The 19,195-nt window shown below is 51.7% G+C and overlaps 4 protein-coding genes across 13 annotated transcripts in view; 2 read left to right on the plus strand and 2 right to left on the minus strand.

Moving 5' to 3' along the window:
- Positions 1–6,320, plus strand: part of Nsd1 (nuclear receptor binding SET domain protein 1) — a 108,843-nt gene extending 102,523 nt beyond the window's left edge. For 8 of the 9 annotated variants that reach the window (XM_038335593.1, XM_038335597.1, XM_038335592.1 and 5 more), the window contains one exon: positions 124–6,320. In XM_038335593.1, coding sequence (XP_038191521.1) covers positions 124–1,727 — 1,604 coding nt within the window. In that variant the 3' untranslated portion in view covers positions 1,728–6,320. The remainder of the gene's footprint in view (positions 1–123) is intronic. The other variant, XM_042055369.1, reaches the window with a different exon arrangement.
- A 1,613-nt stretch (positions 6,321–7,933) lies between these two features.
- Positions 7,934–10,046, minus strand: Rab24 (RAB24, member RAS oncogene family). The gene is made up of 8 exons (XM_038333240.1): positions 9,622–10,046; positions 9,474–9,542; positions 9,186–9,264; positions 9,013–9,080; positions 8,832–8,931; positions 8,590–8,640; positions 8,401–8,463; positions 7,934–8,287 (listed from the first exon to the last, which is right to left on the minus strand). Exons 1-8 carry the CDS (start codon positions 9,736–9,738, stop codon positions 8,223–8,225), a joined length of 612 nt encoding a protein of 203 aa, XP_038189168.1. The 5' UTR covers positions 9,739–10,046; the 3' UTR covers positions 7,934–8,222.
- Positions 10,047–10,078: 32 nt separating this feature from the next.
- On the plus strand, positions 10,079–13,161 carry Prelid1 (PRELI domain containing 1). 2 transcript variants are annotated; one of them, XM_038333237.1, is made up of 5 exons: positions 10,079–10,351; positions 10,928–11,153; positions 12,157–12,270; positions 12,349–12,427; positions 12,623–13,161. In XM_038333237.1, exons 1-5 carry the CDS (start codon positions 10,260–10,262, stop codon positions 12,817–12,819), a joined length of 708 nt encoding a protein of 235 aa, XP_038189165.1. In that variant the 5' UTR covers positions 10,079–10,259; the 3' UTR covers positions 12,820–13,161. The 2 variants fall into 2 exon arrangements, with proteins under 2 accessions (XP_038189165.1, XP_038189167.1); XM_038333239.1 differs by having other exon boundaries at positions 10,082–10,351; positions 12,680–13,161.
- Positions 13,162–13,416: 255 nt separating this feature from the next.
- Positions 13,417–17,147, minus strand: Mxd3 (MAX dimerization protein 3). Its single transcript, XM_038335199.1, has 6 exons — positions 17,023–17,147; positions 16,702–16,807; positions 16,037–16,066; positions 15,797–15,911; positions 13,864–14,047; positions 13,417–13,783 (listed from the first exon to the last, which is right to left on the minus strand). Exons 1-6 carry the CDS (start codon positions 17,090–17,092, stop codon positions 13,668–13,670), a joined length of 621 nt encoding a protein of 206 aa, XP_038191127.1. The 5' UTR covers positions 17,093–17,147; the 3' UTR covers positions 13,417–13,667.
- Positions 17,148–19,195: the final 2,048 nt, after the last annotated feature.

Consider the following 19,195-nt stretch of genomic DNA (forward strand, 5'->3'; position numbering starts at 1 on the left):
CAAACTCTGAAGATGTGGCAGTTTGAGGAGGCTTTGCAGCCACTGCTGTGGACCAGTCTCAGAGCCGCGGCTCATCTCACCTGCATCTATTTTCCCTAAGCTTCTCTTCACTCTTGTTTTCAGGGAAGTGGGAATGTCCTTGGCACCAGTGTGACGTATGTGGGAAGGAAGCAGCCTCCTTTTGTGAGATGTGTCCCAGCTCCTTTTGCAAGCAGCATCGAGAAGGGATGCTTTTCATTTCCAAGCTCGATGGGCGTCTGTCTTGTACTGAACATGATCCCTGTGGGCCCAACCCTCTGGAACCAGGGGAGATCCGTGAGTATGTGCCGCCTCCAGGGCAACTGCCTCCCAGCCCCAGCACTCATCTGACAGAGCAGTCATCAGGAATGGCTACTCAGGGACCCAAGATGCCTGATCAGCCACCTACTGACGCCACCCAGACGCTGCCAGTCTCCAAAAAAGCCCTGACAGGGACTTGTCAGAGGGCCCTGCTACCTGAAAGACCTGAGAGAACTGAGTCTAGCTCCCACTTTTTAGATAGGGTTAGAGACCTTGCTGGGTCAGGGACCAAATCCTTGGTATCCAACCAGAGGCCACAGGACAGACCACCTGCTAAAGAAGGACCAAGACCTCAACCATCTGACAAAGCCTCTTCAATGACCAAGCCAAGCTCCTCACCCTCAGTCAGGTCCCTGCCACTGGAAAGACCTCTGGGAATGATTGACCCAAGGCTGGATAAATCCATAGGTGCTGCCAGCCCAAAGTCCCAGTCAGTGGAGAAATCCCCAGCCGCCACTGGCCTGAGACTTTCACCACCAGACAGACTGTTGACTACCAGCAGTCCCAAACCCCAGATTTCTGATAAGCCCCCAGACAAATCCCATGCCTCTTTGACCCAGAGACTTCCTCCTCCTGAGAAAGTACTATCAGCTGTGGTCCAGTCTCTGGTAGCTAAAGAAAAAGCACTGAGGCCTGTGGACCAGAACACTCAGTCAAAGCACAGACCTGCTCTAGTGATGGATCTCATAGACCTAACTCCTCGCCAAAAGGAGAGGGCTGGTTCTCCGCATGAAGTCACACCACAGGCTGATGAAAAGATGCCAGTGCTGGAGTCAAGCTCATGGCCATCTAGCAAAGGTCTGGGGCACATGCCACGAGCTATGGAGAAAAGCAGCGTGTCAGAGTCCCTTCCGCCAGCTGGGAAAGCAGCAGCTCCTTCAGAACACCCTTGGCAAGCTGTTAAGTCACTCACCCAGGCCAGACTTCTTTCTCCACCTTCTGCCAAGGCTTTTTTATATGAATCAGCAACTCAAGCCTCAGGAAGAGCTCCTGTGGGAGCTGAGCAGACCCCAGGACCTCCCAGCACAGCACCCAGCCTCATTAAACAGGGAAAGCAGCTATCTAGAGGACTTACTGCCAAGAGTGGGCAGTCCTTCAGGTCTCTTGGGAAGATCCCAGCTTCTCTCCCCAATGAAGAGAAGAAGTTGACAACCACAGAACAGAGTCCCTGGGGCCTGGGAAAAGCCTCACCAGGGGCAGGGCTCTGGCCCATAGTGGCTGGACAAACACTAGCCCAAGCTTGCTGGTCTACTGGGGGCACACAGACATTGGCACAAACTTGTTGGTCCCTTGGAAGAGGGCAAGACCCAAAACCAGAGCAAAATACAATTCAAGCTCTTAACCAGGCTCCTTCTAGTCGCAAATGTGCAGAGTCAGAACAGAAATAATGCAGTAAATATCACATAACCAGGCAAGCTGTCCCCAGGGTGCCGTTGGGGTTGGGGGGATAATCCTTCTTTCCTTTTCCTTCTTAAAAAACAGACATATGCCCAATACTTCCACTGTTCTTCTTTCCTTATATCCCAACACTCAGAATTCTCATGGCATTAGCCCATGGGGACTTGTGGTTGTGTGAACCATGTATGGAAATCGTCGGGCCCCGGTCAAGGAGACAGACAGACTTGAGTCTCTTTGCCCTAACTTTTACATATGGTCAACTTAAAATAAAAAGTCCACTCTGGAATCAAGCATGGAATTCAATTCCACTGGTCAAGTTGGAAAGTATAGAGGCTCACAAAGCTACTTCCCTGGCCCAGCAGTGCCCCGTTGAGAACACCTGATAAACCTTTAGGAGGATCTGATGCTCATTCAAATCACTGGCAGTTTTCTGAGTATTGCTGTATGCTAGGTCAGGAGGCTAGTCATTGTGTAAGACAGAATTATATAAAGCCTGATCCCAATGAGCCTGACTTGCCTACTTGGGTCCCCAAGCAGATTCAAGGACCTCTGACCAGGAAACAACAGAAAGTACTGCTAGGCCATGGGTTTCCAGGTTTGTTCTCAAATATTTTTGTGTGTATGTGTGCGTGTGTGGCCCAGAATGTGTCTGTATTGAATATGTTTCCTGGTTGGACCGTGCATGCATGTGCGTGCCTGCAAAGCTCTTTTCTGTAAATGGAAGGGTGCTACATCAAGGCCAAGACGAGCTATTGACTGGGACTCTTTACCTGTGTATTGCAGTCTGAAGATTTGTTCTTGGAAGAGCATCAGGTTAGAGGGAGCTGGTTTCTGAGAATGTAGTATCCCAGAAGTGGACAAAGGAAATTGGCAAGCTTACCTTTCTTTTCTACCAATAATCCTTTTCTAAGAACCTACCCCATCCGCATTTCCTCAAACACTCAGGTGCTTTCAGATTTCAGTCTCGGGCAGTGGACATAGGGAATTTCTGGCAAACTCCTAGCAAGACATACCACCTTCAAGAAGAGTGTCAGATACTGATGGAAGTTTTCTCCCAGTCTCATGCCCTCCTACCTGAAGGGAGGGAACCCTCTCCACCTCCCTGCAAATTGTTGTGCTTTCTGTTACAGAGAGCACATGCCTGGTCACTTAGCTCAATGGCAAGCCAGATCCCTTCCCCAAGACTGGAGAGACGTGTTTGGAGCAGTGTCCGATCTAAGACAACTCCTCATAACTGCTGATTATCTGTTACTGCTGCCCTGAGCTGGGGCCCAAGGGCTGGGAATCTGTTGGTGCTACCCTGCCCTTCCATTTCCCCAGCTCACAAACTGCCAACAGAAAGTGCTGTTTGGCTAGTTCTCTCACACTTACCCTGCCCCTTGTCCTCAGACCATGTGTTTGTTTACCTGTCTGCTTTGCCAACTTAGTATCTTTAGCTAATAAATGGCATCTCCTAGTCAAAACATCTGGCCTTTCTGTCCCAGTTACAGCTTTTATACCCTCAACAGGATTCTGTTTGCCCCAGGTTCCTCCTAAGTTCCTGTTGAGGTTAGCTCCCATCACTTTTCAAAAGGAAAGAACAGTAGTGGTTACGGAAGCATTTGTACTTTATATAAAAATTGAGAGTAGTGTCTGCTTTTATTTCCCCAAGTCTGTCTCTGGGGTAAAAACCCTTGAACTCAGGCAGAGGGATGAGGCTAGGACAGGGCTGGCCCGAGTTTGGGGGCTAGTCCCTGCACCTCTCTGAGACCTCAGAATCTCCTCTCTGAATTACGCCTGCCTAGTTCTCCCCTTTCCTTCTCTCTTTCCACATCATCAGAGTAAGAAAAGCTCTGTGTTCAAAAGGAAGAGAAAACATAAAGCATCTTATTTTCTTTTAAAAAATTTTTAAACCATGAAAAAAATATTTTTAAAGAAATTCACCCAGGACATTAAAGTTCACTATATTGCATATTTATCATGTGTGAGAATGTAAGTATATAACTGCAGCTAGTAGGCCCCTTGCCTGATTTCTTAGGTTGTGTGCGTAGGTTCGCTTGGTGCCAGTCCTGTGCCCTTTGCTCTCCTGCCATCTGTAGTTGTGATCAGAAACAGATGTCTGCACTGCACTGTCAGAGTCTCCGTTCACTATGTTGTGTGTTTGATTACCGTAGCTCTGTTTCATGAAATAAACTGTGAATTGGGGGGTGGGGGGTGCAGGCTATGTAAAAATTTTAAGTGAAGTTTAGTCTTGACTTAACTTCTCTAAAATAGGTTTCAGTAGTTAATTGGCTTTGACAGCTGTCTAGAAGCATCTCACAGAACAGGAGGGAGGGATGGGGTCATGATTGGCCACTTGTGTTTGTTACGATATTTTCATTCACCGCCATTCTTTGGAGCCTTCCTTCCAGACCTGCTGGGAAAACATCTGAGCTGTGTACTTGTGGAGTGGAGGGAGTGAGGGGCATGGGTGAGAAACAACCCTTCTAATGACAGGCACGTTTTATCCAGGGCCACTGAAAGATTCTCAGGTTGTTGAGTAGGAACTAGACATTTGAGCAGAGACCCACAGCTAACAGCATGAGTCGTGTTAAAATTGGGTATTGGTTACTGTCCTTCAGTAACAAGTGCTTAGGGAGCAGGGACTTAAGTGTGATGGTGGAAAGAGGGTGACCTTGCAGTTCTTCTGGGCTGCGTTTGAATCCTGTAATAACCCTTTCTTTGAGGGTGTGAATTGGCAGCACAGAAAATCTTATTAGAAACTTCTGATCATTGGACAGGTGGTATTTTGGCATTGGCATTTGGCTGAGTGCTTGAAATTTGGATTGCCAGAGAGTCTACCTGTGAAGACAGCACCTAGGAAGTTCTTTCCAGGGACAAGCCAAAGGCAGAAATGCTCCTAGGTAGTGACTACACTTCTTGTTTAGTTCAAGGAGGAAAAGGGGGGAATTGTTGAAATTTGCATCTTCATTTGTTCTTCCTGTTGGAGCCAACCCATTTTAATAGAAGGCAGCCACCATTTACAACCCCCCCAAATTTTTTAGGTGTCTGCTTCCCTAAAATTACTGAGTTTGAAATTATTTACATAACTGTGTCAATTTTTCTTAGCGAATTCTGCATCTTTGGTATTTATATCCTCTATCCCACATACACAGTCTGGGCTTGAAGTGCAGTAGTAGTGAGCCTTCGTGGCTCTGCACTGTCAGATCACTGAAGCTGAACTTTGAGACTGTATCCCAGTGTTGTTCCTCAGCTGACAGGAAGGATGTCTAGGTTGTCCATGCAGGGCAATCAGGAGAGCATTCAATCAGATGGGTCTTGCCCCGGCTCCAAAAAATTAAGTTTTCTAAAAATTGTCAGGATATTGTTATCCTCTTGGGGATGTTGTCATTGAATGAAAAGAGGCCCAGTGTCCTCACCTCCTAGATCAGAGGACAGGAACAGCAGCAGGAATTTCCTGTTGTTAAAATTGAGTGATTAATGTTAAAAGTATCCCAAGTCATTTAGACCTAGGTAGCTTTTGCAGGAGCTTTGATTGGCTATGACCAGTTTGTTTTCAGCTGAGCTTCCTAGGTCAGTGCAGTTCTATAGTGTAAATTGAAATACAAATAATTGCTTTGTACACAAAACAATGTAATGATGGTGCTAATCTCATGGTTTAAATAAGCACTGCCAAGGGTTGGGGAAGTGGTGACATGAGAAACCCGGTTCCCGTCTGGGAAGATAATTTATGTAGGTTCCTTTCAGCTCTATGAGAGATAGGCGGCAGGCAGTGTCATTGATGCCTGCCAACCCAACCCTGGAGTTTTTAGTACGATCCAGAGGTGAAGAGATGATCCCAAATCCAGATGATGGCCACTGAGTTTCTTAGGGCTAGGGTCACCTTTGTCCCATCCTGCCTAGGACAGTTTAGAAGAGAACTATGGGTGTGGAGTATCCACTACCTTCTGCTTCTCTACCTCTTCCCCTCTCGTGGCAGGATCTCAATTGCTTATAAGGGCAATGTCTCTTAAGAACATTGGGAGAGTTTATTTTATTTAGACAACTACAACCTCAAAAGAGATGTTTTCTTACCAACATAAGCAAAACAAAAACTCTTTTGTGGTCTTTACCCTAGAGTAGCCTTCCTGTGACTTTAAGAACATCAGACTATGAGGGGCTCCAGGAGTTCCTCTGGGAGCTCAGCACAGCTTGACAGGTAGACACAGGGAGCAGAGCAGAGAAACCAAGGAGAGTCCTGGTGTCTCATTCCAGGGTGGACAGAAGAGGTGGTCTCCAGGCTGTGGTGGTGCCGCCTTATGTATGTAGGTGAGTGTGGAAGTTGGGTGAGTACAGCACCTAGGAGCTCATGGAAAAGCAGCTTTTTATTTAGGTCTTGGCGAAGAAAGCTGACTAGAAAGCTCTATTTTTTAAATGGGGAAAAGGGTTCAGCCAAGGTCCATCACTGTGTTCTCTCCCCCCCCCCCCCCAACAGACTGTCAGCTGGAAGTGAACCTCCTAGTGAAAAAGAGGGGAACCCTGTGCTAGGAGTCCCCATAAACATGTACTGTAATTCTTTGTATATAGAAAAAATTACTGTAAAGTAAAGTTTAACTTTACTCTTATGGCCCTTGCCCTGTGTTTTTATTGTCTCTGGGGAGATGTAGCATAAGACAGAGGACTGACTGGTTTGGGGTAAGAGCTGGAGCCAACCTGAGCCTGAGGCCTTCAAGAACTTGAAAATTGACCTCCCAAGTTCCACTGGCTACCTAATATCCTTCCTTTCCATTGGGAGTTGCAAGATATTTCTGTGTAGCCCTTGGCTGTCCTGGAACTCAATCTGCAGACCAGGCTGGCCTTGAACTATACCAAGTGCTGCAAGTAAAGGCCACCACCACTCTCAAGGGCATTTTGAGGAATTAAAGAGAAATAAAACCGGTGCACTGGGTTGTTTAGAGGCAGTCTCACTATGCTGTGCAGTCCAGACTCACCTCAAACTAGTCTGTCTCCTGACTGCCCAGTTAGTGCTTAGATGTCAGAAAAATGGTCCCAAAATGCCTTCTGGGCAGGAATAGGACCAGGTTGGTATTTCTGAAATCTTCAAAGGCAGAGGGGCCCTGAACTGGCGTCACACCCTCACACTTAACTGGAAAGGGCTGCAATACACTTCCTTCTGTTTAAACAGGAAGTGTTAGCCCTTTTTACATTACCATCTAGCTTTTCAGTGTATTTCTGATCCTGAACAAATTAGCAGTTGTCTCAATTTTCTTTTTCTCTTTTTACTTATTTACTTAGGGTTTTGTGGGTTCTTATATTGTTTTGTTTTTTTACAGGGGGTGGGAATTTTACTGTGTAGCTGTGGTGGCCTGGAACTCAGAGGCCCATCTGCCTCCTGAGTACTGGGATTAAAGACAAGCCATCACTCTGTCTTCAAATCCTTTTGGTTTCGTTTTTTGTGTTTTGTTGTTTTTGCTTTGTTTTTAGTTTTTTTTTTTTTAATGGTGTGTGTGGGTATTTTCGTTTATTTTTCAAAACAGGGTTTCTCTGTGTTATCACTGTCCTGGAACTCAATTTATAGACCAGGCTGGCCTCAAACTCAGATCCACCTGACTGTCTCCCTAGCGCTGGGATTAAAGGTGAGCACCACCACCACCCAGTTTCAAGTCCTTTTTTTTTTTTCTTTTTTTAATTAAAAGCTAAATTGCATCCATAAAGTCTTTTTAACTTGCAGAACTATGGATTGCCTCTTGTTAAATATTTTACAGGGCAATCCTGGGAAGCTTAGGACTGAGTCACAGCCCTGAGCCACAGGTCTAGACATGACACAAGAAGTTGAGCTGGCCAAACTTTGAGCCTTTCACCTGTGGGTATAACTTATGTGCTTTCCTTGCTCTTAAAAGAGTTTGTATTCCTCCATCCCAGCCTCTAAGCCTATTTCATCCCCATAAGAGAAAAGAAACTGCTATTATCAGTCAGTGATAAAGTTCCTGACTGGTATGTTAGAAGCCTTGGGGGTTTGCTCTATATGCACGCACGCACGCATGCACGCGCAGACGCGCGCGCACACACACACACACACACACACACGGAACGTAAGAGCCCATTGCTTCTCCATGATTTCGGTGACTAGCTATTTGGTTTCCAAATGCTATCTTAGAGGAAGTGAGGCCAGGCAGGCAGCCCCAGAACAACTAGGTGTTCTGGCACCCAGTGCACACAACAGGGAAGGGGCTGTGAGTCACAGTGCATCAATTTTATTTACAGTTCAGAAGCTAGTTAAATAATCTGTGGACAGAAGTTCTGTCCAGGACACAAGCCTGGGAGTCAAATCAGCCCTTATCCCTCTTCATGCCCACAATCTGCCCAATACTGCCTCCGTTCCATGGGCCAGCACAGGCAGGTGCCACCTCTGCTGCCATGGGGACCTGGAGTAGCTCAGACACTTGACCACGCCAGCCCAGACAAGAATTGGGTTCAAGCCCTCTGGGGGAATTCATTTAATTCTCCCAGGCCAGATGAGTCGTGGCTCAGTGATGACAGCAGCTGTAGAAGTAAGGGTTTGCCTTCTGGCTCAGGTCCACACCTTTGTCCTCTGTCAGAGAGAGAGGTGGCCGCTCAGCACTATTATGGTGGTGCTCAGATAGTCACCAGCAGGACTAGAGTCCATGAGCCTAGAGGATATCTTAATAGGTGGGGAGTACACACCTGTCATCACCTGGAAAGCAGCCACACTGACGTAATCCTCTGCCACTTTCTGGAAGAGCTCGTCTGGCAAGCAAAGGATCAGTGAGGCCTGGTGCCAGCAGCCCTGAGAACTCCCAGTGACCCAGCCCTCTGAACCTTTTTTCCTTCAGTGTCCTGCCTTCTGCTGGCAGGCCCCAAGACAGCACTCACCCACACTCTGGCCTGTCTTGCTGGATGTTTCAAAGAGCTGGGCTTTGATATCTGCAAAGAGAAGTGACTAAGTCTTTATACCTGGGAATCAGGACCTAAATGTAGTTTAACAGTTCAGTGTCCTGGATCCCATAGGTTCAAGAAGGCCAGAAAGCAGCCAAGGGTCTGCTGTCCTTGTAATCCACTCAAGCAGGTATCACCCACCCTCTGCCCCCCACCCTCAAAGGCTTTAGAACATTTACTGTCTGCATAATCTTGGACATCGTGGAAGTCTACACGACGGCGCCGCCTGTCTTCCTCCAGCAGGTCACTCTTAGTGCCACACAGGTAAATTTGACAGCCCTGTAGCAGAAGACAAGGCTGAGATTATCTCCACAGACCAACAGAGTTCCTGACGCCGATCTGTGGGATCTGGCCACCTACCTCTTCTAAACTGCGCAGCTCCTTCACCCAGAATTTGGCTCTCTCAAAACTGCTGCTGTCGGTGAGGTCTTGGTGTAGGGGTCAGACAGGAGACACAATCAAGGATCAGTGGTCCCCCTCTGTTGTTGGCCTGTAACCCAACCCTTAAAACAGGACAGAATCCAACCCCTTACCATAACAGACGATGGCAGCTTTGGCGCCCCGATAATAGATTCTGCTCATGGCTTCGTAGCGCTCTGATCCTGCTGTGTCCTGGGGGGGTGAAGGTAAGCTCCTTCATAAGTCTTACGAACAAGGCCCGCGTCTTCCAAACCCCCATTTTTTTAAAAAAATTTTAGATAACTGAATGGGTGTGGGGAAGGAAAAACGACCTCTATAAGGCTCCAGTTGGCTAGTTTAAGAGGCAAGACATTAAACCTCGGAAATGGTTTTGCTCAACACTATATCCTCAAGGGACTTACCCAAATACCCAGAGTCACCGTCCGGTCTCCAACGCACATCACCTTGGCCACGAAGGCAGCCCCAATGGTCTGCAACCAGGTAAGAGATAAGAGTCGAATGCAGGCCGGCCCCCTTCTTCCCGTGCCTGGCCCGGAGGGGTGCACTTACGTTCTGATAGGGGCCCACCAAGAAGCGGTCGTGCACGTATCGCTCCACCAGGCTTGTCTTGCCCACGTATTCCTTGCCCAGCATAACCACCTTGACGTCCACGCGCTGCCCGCTCATGCTCCCAGGGCCGCCTCACTCACGTCAGGGTCCGCGGACGCAAGCCTCAGACCCTAACCCCAAGGGCCTCGCACGTCGCAGGCCCCCGGAGCTTCGGCCGGGGCACTCCGTCCCTAGCAGAGCCGCGGCGCGGGGACGCGGATAGCGCCCTCCGCCGCGCCGCCGAGCCCTGCACGGCTCACCCGCGCGAACGCTGCTGCGACTGAGGCTCCGCCGAGCCGGGGTTACCGATTGAAACTGGGGTCCCCGCAGCTAACTACAGCCAGCACCTCCGGAACTGGACGCCAGGGGGCGGGACGTCCGATCACGTGTGCGAGCGCCGGAAGTGGCCGAACCTACGCGGTCGGCGCCGGAAGCGTCGCGCAGTCTTATAGTCCCTCATGGCGGCCGTAGGGACTTGGGCGCGGCGCGGCGGTGACTGAGCTGCGAGCCTGGCGGGCGTGCACCGAGCCACGTGCCCCCCACCCCCGGGCTCTTCACCCTGATGCTGCACGGGTGCTGAGCCCGTCCGGGTCGGGACGATGGTGAAGTATTTCCTGGGCCAGAGCGTGCTCCGAAGTTCCTGGGACCAAGTGTTCGCTGCCTTCTGGCAACGGTACCCGAATCCCTATAGGTACGTGGCGGTGGGTAGAGCGAATGGCCGTCCTTTCTCCATCTGAAGGTTGGAGTGGAGGCTGTCCTTGAGTATTGGAGCCGGGAAAGTCAGGACAGCGAATCCGACGTGGTGTCTCTGGAACTGTGGCCACAGTTAGAGCACAAAGTCCTTGTTAAGATTAGGACCAGGCCAAGCCTGCAAGGTCCTCGAAGAAGACTGTATACGCTATGGATTATATGAGGATCTAGATTTTTATTTTGTGGTCTCAAGGTGTTGAGACTGGAAAAGGCGGCGGTACAGGAGTTGAGTTACCTTGGGGTTTGGGAATCCTGGCGATGGCTTGCTCACCTGCCCTTGGCGCTCCCTAGTGGTACAAATCTTGGAGATTGGAAAAACGTCTGAAACCAGGTCAGGGAGGAGGAGGGGGTTGGAATTTGCCCGGGGATCGGTTCAGTATACCCTTAACTTTGAACCCAGGTACAGATCACTTAGTAAGATTGCAGGAAACCATAACCTGGAGGCTCCAGACGGGAACCCGTAGACAGTTTATCAAGAGCAGACTTCTGAGAATCATCTTTATTTTAACACCCGCAGCAAACATGTCTTAACGGAAGACATAGTACACCGGGAGGTGACCCCTGACCAGAAGCTTCTGTCTCGGAGACTCCTGACCAAGACCAACAGGATGCCACGTTGGGCAGAGCGACTTTTTCCTGCCAACGTTGCTCACTCGGTGTACATCCTGGAGGACTCGATTGTGGACCCACAGAACCAGACCATGACCACCTTCACCTGGAACATCAACCACGCCCGGCTGATGGTGAGACCTCCTTTGGTCCCTTAAAATAGTTGCCCTCCAGGTCTCAGGCAGTTGTGGGAAGCCCTGTGGCCTGAAGCAGGTCTGGAATACTAATGAGCAAAGTCTGCAGCCTCTCTAGGCCTCTCCCTTGGCTCTCAGATGGTGGGGAAGACACCTCTTTTCAGAACTTGTTTCAAGTGCTGTACACAGAACGCTAGGTTACTGTTTGAAGTACATACATAGATGGTGGACTTTCAGGAGTGGTGCTGGGCAGAACAGGAGGCGGCAACTTGACGGATAACCAGCACAGTGGTGTGTTTGTGACTGCTATCTTTGTGTTCTTCAGGAAGTTGCCACTCACTTTGATAATGAAAGCTGTGATTATTATCAGATGGCTGTGTGTGTGTAAGTGTGTAAGCTCAAAGGGGAGAATTCAGAAGGTAGACTGGAAACACTGTGCATGGCTGAATCTATATACCCCAAGCAAAGCCCAGGATCAGGCTGGAATGCCAGCTGATCCCCAAGACTTTTTCTTTTTTTGGTCTTTTTTCAAGACAAGTTTTCTCTGTAGCTTTGGAGCCTGTCCTGGAACTAGCTCTTGTAGACCAGGCTGGGCTCGAACTCACAGAGATCTGCCTGCCTCTGCCTCCCGAGTGCTGGGATTAAAGGTGTGCGCCACCACTGCCCAGCTAAAATTATTTGTCTAAAATTATTGGTGTTTTGCCTGCATGCATGTCTGTGTGATGATGACAGATCTCCTGGAACTGGAGTTACAGACAGTTGTGAGCTGCCATGTGGGTGCTGGTAATTGAACTCAGGTCCTCTGGAAGAACAGCCAGTGTTCTTAACTACTGAGCCATTTCTCCAGCCTGACTATTAGAACATAGGGCAAGTACTCACCCAGTATTGAGTGCTGGAGTGTGTTACTGGCTTGGGAGGCACAATAGAGACAGGGTCTGAGTCTGTGCAAGTGAGCAAAGCAATGGACACGCCTACAAGATGCTCTCCTGGATTCCCTGTGCAGGTGGTGGAGGAACGATGTGTTTACTGTGTGAACTCTGACAACAGCGGCTGGACCGAAATCCGTCGGGAAGCCTGGGTCTCCTCCAGCTTATTTGGTGTCTCTCGAGCTGTCCAGGTAAGACATTTGGGAGCTGGGCCACGCCGGGCTCTGGGTCACTGAGCAGCTCTCCCATACTCCTCCTTCTTCTGCCAGGAATTTGGCCTTGCCCGGTTCAAAAGCAATGTGACCAAGACGATGAAGGGCTTTGAGTACATCTTGGCCAAGCTACAAGGTGAGAGCCCTGGACACTGCTTGGGAACTAAGGGACCCTCACTAGCAGTGGCTGGGATGATCCTACCTCAACTTGACCAATGCCTTGGGCCAATCACTGCCCTGATCTGAGCCTGAGGTTCTTGTGTGCCTGCAAGGGTGGGAGGGTCAAGAATCAGGACAGTGGCTCTGTTCCTAAGAAGCCTTGGTTGGATAGGTACCGAATGGGTCTTCCAGGCATCATCTGAAGCCAGCCTCCTGTTGTTTGCCGCAGGGGAGGCTCCTTCCAGAACACTCGTTGAGACAGCCAAAGAGGCCAAAGAAAAAGCAAAGGAGACGGCACTGGCAGCTACAGAGAAGGCCAAGGACCTGGCCAACAAGGCCGCCACCAAGCAGCAGCAGCAGCTCGTGTAGCTGCTCCCTTCCTCTCCCTTCTCACTGTACTTGATTATTAAAGATGCGCCTCCAGCCCTCTCTGCTGTCTGGGTGGTGGGTTCAGGTGGTGTCCTGGTCCGCATCTGCAGTACACCCGGCTCAGCGTCTACTGAGCCCAGCCTCCTTTTACCCCATTGGGCAGAGAGGTGCAGTGACTTGCCCAGGGTCACAAGCAGTACATAGGTGGAGCAGCGACACACGATAGACTGTGCGCTCCACGAGGGCAGGGCTCCTTGTTTTATTCTCTGATGTGTCCCAAGTACCCTGAACAATATTTAGCACATAACAGGCACTCAATAAACACGTGAATTGCTTGGCCCAGGTGTGGAGTCAGACAGCATTGGTTTGGAACTTGACCTCAGGCAGGTCGCGTCACTGCCTGGCACCCCCGCAGCCTCCGCCTGTCTTGGGTGTGTGCTGCCCAGCACATGACCATGTTTGGCAGCGACCGATCTGATTTCCTCTTTTCCAGTTGTGGCTGGAACTTCCTCCATCTCATCAGGCAGAGCCATGGACGGGAACTTATGAAAGAGGATTTTAATGAGAATACTGTGCAATGTATGTGGGGCCTGGGGCTTTGCCCAGGAACAAGAGGTCTACAGGCTTCCTGTCCCTGTGGGGGGCAGCAAAGCGGAGCCAAGGGCTACATAAAATGCCCTGGGGGATAGGGAAGGTGGCCCAGGCTCAAGCTGTGCAGCAGAGTGCAGAGTCCTGTTCCCACACAAGGGTCTTTGTGGTCTCCCAACAAGTGGCTCTAAGCAGACGTTGGGACTTGTGTAGGGCTCCCCTGCCTGGCAGGCTCAGTCCAGAGAGAGAGGCAGCTGACGTCATAGCCAGGTACCGGTGCTGTGTGAGTAGCTGAGCCCCTGGCCGGCGCTGAAGCTCTGAAGCAGCTCAGTCTCAGTCCCGAACACCAGGCTCTCCACATCCACCTCGATGTCCTCTGCAGAGAGAAGCCAGTCAGGAACCCCGCCCACTTGCCACAGTCCAGCAGGAACCCCGCCCACATGCCACAGCACTCACCTTGGTCTGAGTCTGAGCGCTCAGAGGACAGAACGGAAGAGTCCAGGCTGTCCGCTCGCGGCCGGTCCCTCTCTCCACCCCAGGGCAGCCTCTGGAGCTGCTCCAACTGCTGCTGTAGGCTCTGCTGTTTACTGCGAAGCTTCTCCTTGAGCCGCTGGGCCTGCTGCTCCTGCTCCTCCAGCTTCTGCAGAACCCCAGGGGCAGGGACTCGGGTCAGCTGCCCAGGGACTGGCCTTTCTGTGGCCACCAGGACCTTTGACTATGCCAGACAGGCAGCCACATAGACCAACCCATGCTAGTTTCATGTCCTTCAGGGCCATCTCCTGAAGTACAAAGATCTGTCTAGGTGGCTGTGCCTGACACGGTACTCGGATCTCCAATGCCTTTAGGGCCTTGTCACATAATAGAGTAAAATATAATATCAGCACAAACTTGGAGACTGGCACCCTGACAGGCAAAACTCTGGCTAAAGGATATGGCCATGCCTAAGTTGCAGCCCATTGCCGTCCATGGTCACAGACCCAGCCAGCTCTTCCAGTCTCTCCATTTAAATGGTAAAAAGCCAAATTTTTCATGTGAAGTGTACTTTGAAGCACTGCCAACTACTTTTAAATTATTGGACTAGAGGCTACTAGTTCACTGGGCAAGCAGCTCGGTGGTAAGGTGCTTGCCTAGCATGTGTAAGGCTCTGGGTTTGCTCCTCCCATACAAATGATTTTCTGCTTTTTAAAATGAGAATAAACCAGAACACTCGAAACAAGGTACAGAAGGATGTGTGTGCTCATGTAGACTAAGATGTGGCATTGGATTACCACCAAGGCAGAGGAACCCTGGGAAGCTTTGTTTGTCTGTGGTAGGCAGTGAGAGAAGCCTAAGAACGCTGTCATGATGTTGTGGAGCCCAAAAAAGCAAGGCCTGCGTTAGACAGAGGCTTGAGTTTCATAGGAAATAGGTACTGAGACTGTCCTGCCACGGTTTCCAGCTGGAGATGAGCCTCGGTAGGTCTACATACAGAGTTGAAAGCAGCCTGATAGACACCAAGCCAGAGGGGAAGGAAGCTCAGGAGATGCTGCCCGGGAAGGGATGCCACTCAGGAAGGGCTGCCGCCCGGGGCTTGCCATGTGCCACTCAACACCTGAATAGCACGTTTCATCTACCTGAAAATGAGGGCAAAGGAACTTCATGGGAGAAATCAGAGCCTATGTGACAACCAGAATAATGGAAGTGACAGCATGCACCTATGTGACAACAATCTGTCCCACAGCCAAGATTTGTTTGCTGATGGCACTGATTGCCATGGCCCTTGGCGAGAGCCCGACGGTGGTGCTCAATGAACTGTTGCTAAGGCAGGACAGGCATTAGTCTTGTGGTCCTGAATCTGCCTCGGCTGCTGTGCCTCCAGTCTGGCAGTATCTGTTTTATCTCATCAAATGGGCCTGGAAGGCAGGGAAAACCCTCTTTTGTTTCCAAGGGAGCTTCTAAAATGCCCACATGGCTGGCACAGCCTGGGCCTTGGCATCTGTATACCCACTCTTGTCCACCAGGGGGCCTGCAATCCCACCTAAGCAGTGGCAAGGCCAGGTTGGACCAGCTAGTGGTTCACCTCTGTCCTTTGCTGAGAGAAGGCAGGTACCAGCCCTCTACAGTCCACTGGATCACATGGCTCACGACAGTATTTTCAACAGTCATATACTCTGTAGAACTAAACAGGACTAGTGGAAGATCTCACAGCCAGGACCTAAGTGATACCATAAGAAAAGGGACCTTTACAGGGCCTCAGAACAGCCCAGCTGTCTGCTTTCCTTCCCACTTGAGAGATTCGGAAACAGTTGTCTCACTTCACACAGGATGGGGGCAGGTCCCAAAGCTCCAGCCAGGCCCTCCACACCACACCATCCCATTCGGTCTAACAAGCACACTGGAGACACCTTACCTGGATATGCATCCTGGCCCGGCGCAGCAGGCTCAGTGTGGTATATCGGGTACAGTCAACCCCTAGGGGCATCTGCTGCCTCAGCTGCTCCAGGCACCGCTTCAGCTGGGCCCTCCTGCAGGGAAAGAGTTCTGGAGGGCATTGCCAGCCCCACCTCACCAGCCAGAGGGATGGCAAGGGGGGAGGGTCTGAGAGAAACGGTCCTTGGGACCTGGTTCTCAGAGCCAGGCTGGAACTCACCTGCGTTTCTCCAGCTCATTGTGCACAGACCTGCAAATGCCAAGAGGAGAGGCAGTGAGGGACAGCTGGTACTGTTCAAATCCTCAGCCCCAGGTTACTGGGCGGCTCAAAATTCACTACAGATATCTGTGCCAAGTGAGCCTTTTTGTGACAACCCGGGCTCATCTAGGGCACCAAAATCCCAGGCTGTGACAGAGGAATCAGAGGCACATACACCGAAAGATACAGGACACCTGCCCCGGGGTAGTTGTGGGGTCTCCCCTGACAGCCAGGTAAGAGGGGGTGACTGGACAGATATGACATTGGGTCCAAAAACAAGTCTGTCAGAGAAGCCAGTCGATGGAAAAACATTTAAAAGGAACGGCATATGCAAAAGGTCAGAAAAGCAGAAGCCTGTAGGGGAGAGAGTTCAGGAGTGTGAGTGGAAGTGTAACTGTCTTGTTACAGTTCCTAGCCACATCAATGGTGCTTTAGAAGTCCGTGAGTGGGCGCGAGCGCGACGCGCGCGCGCGCGCGCGCACACACACACACACACACACACACACACACAGAGGCAGATGGAGTAGGGTACCTGGCCCAAAAGGGCAAACAAGGAAGTGAGAAGAGGGTTAGATGCGCCAGCTGAGAACTAGCGCCCCTCCCCACACTGCCCCATCCCTGCTCACCGTCCACTGTTTAGCGCACCAGGAGCTTGAACGGGTCGCTTCCTTCTCTTGTAGACAGTCCCGGGGCTGTAGTGTGGACACAGGGACGCGTAGCCATGCTCCGCCTCTGCCAGAGAGAGGACCCAGCCCGTCAGCCGGAGCCCCTGGCACGGCGTGATCAAGGAAAGGTTTTTGGCGCCAGGACCCTTTCCCCAGTCACTCCCTGCCCTGACGCCCTCGCACTCCTGTGGATGTGCTGGCGGCAGCGCGCCAGCTGCCCTCGAGCCGTACTCTGTCCAAGTTGGGAGCCAACTCCAGCCCGCGCGCGGGGTCTGTCCTCACCTCTCTCGCGCCTCTCCAGGAACTCTGCCGCCTGCAGCAGGACCTGGATGTTGCTGGCCACGGGTTCCATGTCGGCGACAGCCGCCGGCGAGCGGGAGGGCCGGGGATGCTGGCCCTGGGAGCCGCCGAACCACTTTTGTTTCAATGTAACTGACACGGTGCCACAAACACAGGGCCCGCCCCGCCCCCGGCCGCCCCGCCCTGGCCCCGCCCCTGGGAACCGCGGCCGCCCCGCCCGTCCCGCCCGTCCCGCCTCTTCCCGCCCAGTCTGTCCCGGTCCACGGCTCCAACGCCTGGTGACAAGCGCTCGGCCGGGTCGGACAGCCTGGACACTGGGTGCTGCGAGCTGCCCGCACTCCTGCCACCCGCAGTCGCTCGGGTCCGGGTTGCACGTGCGCGCGGGCGCGGCCGCATCCTCGGGGCGGGCCGCGAGCCTCCGAGCCGGGGTTGGCTGGCGCGCGGCCCCGCCCTCTCCCGCCGCGGGGCCCCGGCTCGGGCGGGAAAAGCCGCAGGTTTCAAATTTGAAAACCCAGACGATGAGGGCGGGGGCGAGAGGAGAGGGACGGCGATGCGCACGCGCCTGCGGAGGGGCGCGGGCGCAGGACACGGTCAGGTCCGTCCCGCATCTGCCCCTCGTGGGTCCTCAGCTTCCACCCGTTGACTGGAATGAGAATCTCTCCGGTTTCTCCTGTCTGTCATATGCAGGGAAGCGAATGTCATCGTGAGTACGTCGGTAGGTAGCAGCTTCCCAAACCAGGGCACGAAGCACACCGTCTGGCCCTGGGTTCTGGAGTGACAGAATCGGGCTCCTCTCCCGTCACTGCTAAGTGTGACTACTCGGGGACCCTGAGACAGAGTTGCGGAGGGGTCAGAGCTAATGCCTATGTAGTTCCCAGAAACCAAGCAGCCGTCTCTCATTAGAGCCATTGCAACCAGACAGACCGCCCCTGGGAGGCCCTTCTAGAACAAGACTGCTATCCTTGCGGTGAAGGCTCCTGGAGCAGTACCACCAGGGGTGACTACACCTATGAGTCAGGAAGGGTGGGGCATTCTGAGAGTCCGCTAGAGCAGAGAGGGGAGACTATGAAATGGTCTAGGGAAACACAGGCACATGCCAATCAGGCCCCTTCCAAAGAGGCGCTCTTAAAAGTCTGCCAGAGAAATCAACTGTTAGCTAAGAATTGCCGTGCTGTGTAAGAGTTTGTACTCTGAAAGAAAAACATTTTAGCTGTGGAGATAGACACCTTGAAGGGCTTCCCGGACATGGGACAGGTGGATGGCCCCTAAAATTCCCATCAGCAATCAGACGTCGTAAAGAGTGAGGAGGCTCAAAAAAAAAAAAAAAATAAAAAAAAAAAAATAAAATAAAAAAAAAAAAGAGTGAGGAGGCTCTTAACACAGGGTCTCATGTCCAACAACCTAGCTTCAAACTTGCTGTGTAACCAGAGATGATGACCTGCTGATGCTCCCTCCCAAACACTAATTCCATTTGTCTACAGTACACACAGTGCAGGCACAAACCTCATCACGCATCTGGCACTCGGGTGGTCTGAGCAGAACGGACACGGAACGGCTCTCCCAGAGAAGTTCCAGCAGAGGGAAGACCTGGTAATGTAAGTAAGGTGGGCACTGAGTAGGAACCGAGCGGCCACTTCATCCTGGGAGCTGTGGGGAACAGCATGGCCGAACGGTGGTGGAGGTCAGCCTGGCCTGAGGCCTCCCGTGGGTGTGGGTCAGGGCCACCAGCCAGCACCAGGTAGGCAAAACACTTCAAGGGCAAGGTGCTGGGAGGCTCCCATAAGAAAATGCTCCAGCAAGTACTTTGCAGGCCACAGACCGACAGAACCCCCAGTATTGTGATCCATCAGCAGAAAGAGCCTCTGGCCCTCGATCCGCTGGGTCCTGTGCTACCCAGGGGCATCCATGGCCCTGCCAGTCACAGTAAGTGGGGAGGGCATCCCTTGTGGCAGTTTGTCAGGTTCTAGAGTCCACGATGGACTTGTGCCTTGGGTGAGATAGAAGACAGGGATTCTCAAGGAAGGCTGCCTTCCATCTCATCCTACAGATAGTTGAGGGGATGGTCCTGCTGCTCCACCCCAGAACCCCGCACTGTCCTCTCTGCGGGTGGAGGAGCTGGCAATCAGGGTATGGGAACCTGGCTGAGCGGCTGAAC

This window comes from Arvicola amphibius, chromosome 6, assembly GCF_903992535.2.
Source record: "Arvicola amphibius chromosome 6, mArvAmp1.2, whole genome shotgun sequence".
Lineage (NCBI taxonomy): Eukaryota > Metazoa > Chordata > Mammalia > Rodentia > Cricetidae > Arvicola > Arvicola amphibius.

Coding starts and splice junctions, on each gene's coding strand:
- Rab24 (XM_038333240.1), bottom strand. CDS start 9,738: ATGAGCGGGCAGCGCGTGGACGTCAAGGTGGTTATGCTGGGCAAGGAA. Junction 9,543..9,621: donor TGGTGGGCCCCTATCAGAAC/GTAAGTGCACCC, acceptor ACCTGGTTGCAG/ACCATTGGGGCTGCCTTCGT. Junction 8,641..8,831: donor TGTCCAAGATTATGCAGACA/GTAAATGTTCTA, acceptor TTCTCTTTGCAG/ATATCAAAGCCCAGCTCTTT.
- Mxd3 (XM_038335199.1), bottom strand. CDS start 17,092: ATGGAACCCGTGGCCAGCAACATCCAGGTCCTGCTGCAGGCGGCAGAG. Junction 16,808..17,022: donor CCTGGAGAGGCGCGAGAGAG/GTGAGGACAGAC, acceptor TCTCTCTGGCAG/AGGCGGAGCATGGCTACGCG. Junction 16,067..16,701: donor GGTGCGCTAAACAGTGGACG/GTGAGCAGGGAT, acceptor TGGCATTTGCAG/GTCTGTGCACAATGAGCTGG.
- Prelid1 (XM_038333237.1), top strand. CDS start 10,260: ATGGTGAAGTATTTCCTGGGCCAGAGCGTGCTCCGAAGTTCCTGGGAC. Junction 11,154..12,156: donor TCAACCACGCCCGGCTGATG/GTGAGACCTCCT, acceptor TTCCCTGTGCAG/GTGGTGGAGGAACGATGTGT. Junction 12,271..12,348: donor GTGTCTCTCGAGCTGTCCAG/GTAAGACATTTG, acceptor TTCTTCTGCCAG/GAATTTGGCCTTGCCCGGTT.